Source organism: Myotis lucifugus, unplaced genomic scaffold, assembly GCF_000147115.1.
Source record: "Myotis lucifugus unplaced genomic scaffold, Myoluc2.0 scaffold_254, whole genome shotgun sequence".
Taxonomy (NCBI): Eukaryota; Metazoa; Chordata; class Mammalia; order Chiroptera; family Vespertilionidae; genus Myotis; species Myotis lucifugus.
In genome coordinates this window covers 1,554,778-1,557,405 of record NW_005871302.1, presented here as the reverse complement: position 1 = coordinate 1,557,405, position 2,628 = coordinate 1,554,778, and the positions used below count along the sequence as shown (strand labels likewise).

Here is a 2,628-nt window from a genome sequence, read left to right as displayed (position 1 = left end):
TGTCCGAGCCCTCTGGGGCGTGGCCCGTGTGGCCAGCGCCAGGGATCTCTGGGAGGGACGGTGACAGGATTGAGCGCCCATTCCCCTCAGCCCTTCCCTTTGTGATCTGAGTCTCAAGTCCCCAGCCCACTCCAGGTGCTCGTGTGCCCAGCTGTCCCCAGCCCACTCCAGGTGCTCATGTGCCCAGCTGTCCCAGCCCACTCCAGGTGCTCATGTGCCCAGCTGTCCCAGCCCACTCCAGGTGCTCGTGTGCCCAGCTGTCCCCAGCCCACTCCAGGGGCTCGTGTGCCCAGCTGTTACCCATATGGTGGAGAGCAAGAGCCTGGGACGCAGGAGACCTAGGTCCCCTCCGTTCCCCGCCCACAGAATGGGGATATTAAGAGAGATGGTCTCTAAGCTCCTTTCCATCCCGGAGGTAGCTGGGGTCCTAGAAACTGGGGGCCCAGAACCTGGCACACAAAGAAGAGGGCGTCAGCCCCGGGAAGCCTCTAGCTGGCGTCCCTCTGGGAAATGTTGTAACCCCTCTGGCCCTAGGTTGCCCCAATGGCCCCAGTCACCCCTGTTCTAAGGAAGTATGAGGGTACTCGGGTACTGCCCTCCCCCAACCCCCTCCCCAGAGCTGGCACTCAGCCTCCTTTCCAGTCTCTGTTGTCTTAGCTCTAGGCTTGGGCAGGGCGGGGATGCCATGCGAGCTTGCTTCCAGCCAGCCAGTCCTTGGACAGCGGCTAGCCGTTTCCTGCCCCGCGTGGCCCTCGCACCCTCTGATCTTGCCACCCAGGGAAGAGTATCAAGTAGCCCGAACCCTCCCTGGGCAGGAGGCAGGCTGTTGGTGGAGAGAGGGCGGGTGAAGCAGGTACTGCCCAGCACCTCGGGGGACGGAGACCGTGCCTCGCCACCCACCTAGGCCTTCTCATGCCAGCTGGGTATTGCCAGCCTCTCTGGCAGGGGACCCAGGTACCTCCTGGCACCAGTGGGCGGGATTTTCCACTCTGTCACCCAGCTGGGGGCAGTTCCCGGGGGTGTGGGCTCTGGTCTGCCTGGGGGTGCCTGTCTGGGCAACGCTGCTTACCGGATCCGTCTTCACTTCCCACTCCTAGGGCAGGGGGGGAAAGCGGACGGGACATACCGATGGGGTGATGGGGAAGGCGCTCTGCCCTTCAGCTCAGCCTCACCCAGCTCCCAGTTTGCCCACCCAGGTTGGAGTCAGAGCTGCCCAATGGTCCCTGGGCCTCCTGGCTCCAGACTAGGATGCTTCAAAGAGCCTTGTTTTCAGCACCTTCTGAGGGGTGAGGCCCCCAGATGTGAATCTGGAATCCATTTGGCTGGCACTGGGGAGGGGGCTGCCATCTGCTGCCCCATTCCCCCATCTCAGTCCCGGGAGGGGGCGGGGCAGAAAAGGGAGGAGATGTAGCCCTGTCTTTCAGACCCCCAAAGAGGGCATTTGACCCGGGTGGGCGGGGGGCTCCTCTTGTCCTGCCAGGGAACTGGGCAGGGCAGCCTGAGCCCTCAGATGACCCCACTCATCAGCTGAAGGTGTGGCGGTGAACCGGACCATCGCAGTGGGGAAGGGCTGCGAGCGGGTGGCGAGGGACAGGCCGGGCTGAAGACAGAGCTGTCCCGGGCATTTCCCCACATTGCTCCAATCCCCCAGAAGGGGGCTGGGGATGAGATCCAGATGTGGTCATGTCCACTAGCATTCCAGCCCCTAAGCCCTTGGCAGGTCCTGACAGCCGTTTCCGGAATGGGAGCTGCCAGACTTGGGGGTGGGAAGAGGGACCAGGTTAGGCAATGGGGGGGGGGGGGTCCTGCCCCAAGGGTGGGTGAGTCACCATGTTGACACCTGAAATGTATATGCGAGAAAGTACAATGCACTGCAGGGGAAGGGGCAACCCAGCGAGTGAATCAAATTCCGTTTCCTGAAGGGTCCCTCTGCCCCCGAGCCCACACTTAACCCTTCAGAGGCTCCAGTAGAGGGGCAGAGGGTAAACACAGCTCTCAGGGGGACCCTCCCCCTTCAGGGTGGCTGGAAAAGTGGGGTGCGATCTGGGAGGGGTCTATGATTGCCCCCCAAGAGACAGAGCCCACCCCTCCCCCAGCCACCACCTTTCTTTGCTTTAACCGCCCGCTGACTAAGTCCCCCCACCAGCCCGTCTGGACTTGCCCGGGGAGCTGTGCCGGTGCCTGCCTGTTGCCAGCAGCTGAGACTCCCTCCCTGCCCTGCGCCTGGCGCCACTTGCCTGTCTCCTGGCCCAGGGCAATTGCCACCGGAACCACCATGTTCTGTACCCCCATCCTCCTCCCACCCCCCAGCCCAATACAAGGAAGCGTCACACACACACCTGGCTCAGCTCAACTGAACAGCCCCTCGGCCTGAGCCAGAGATTGTGGAGGAAGGTTGTGTGGGAGCCAATGTCAGACTGCAGGCTCCCCACAAGGGGGACCTACCCCACCCCCATCTGACTGGTGACCGACTGAAGGCAGAGGGCTGTGCTGCCGCCCACCAGAATGAGGGCTCTCCTGGGAATGGGTGCTGGGGCCTTGACGCCCTCATCAGACCAGGCCAAGGCTGTCTCTCTCCCATCACACTTGGGGTTCCCTAAGGGAGTGCTGCACTGCCTGCCGGGACTG

The 2,628-nt window shown here is 63.0% G+C and overlaps 1 protein-coding gene across 1 annotated transcript in view; it reads right to left on the bottom strand.

Annotated features, from left to right (window-relative positions):
* The window catches only part of NGFR (nerve growth factor receptor), a 19,255-nt gene that overhangs the window by 4,178 nt on the left and 12,449 nt on the right, over window positions 1-2,628 (bottom strand). Inside the window, 1 exon segment of the mRNA XM_014464461.2 lies at window positions 3-48. Coding sequence (XP_014319947.1) covers window positions 3-48 — 46 coding nt within the window.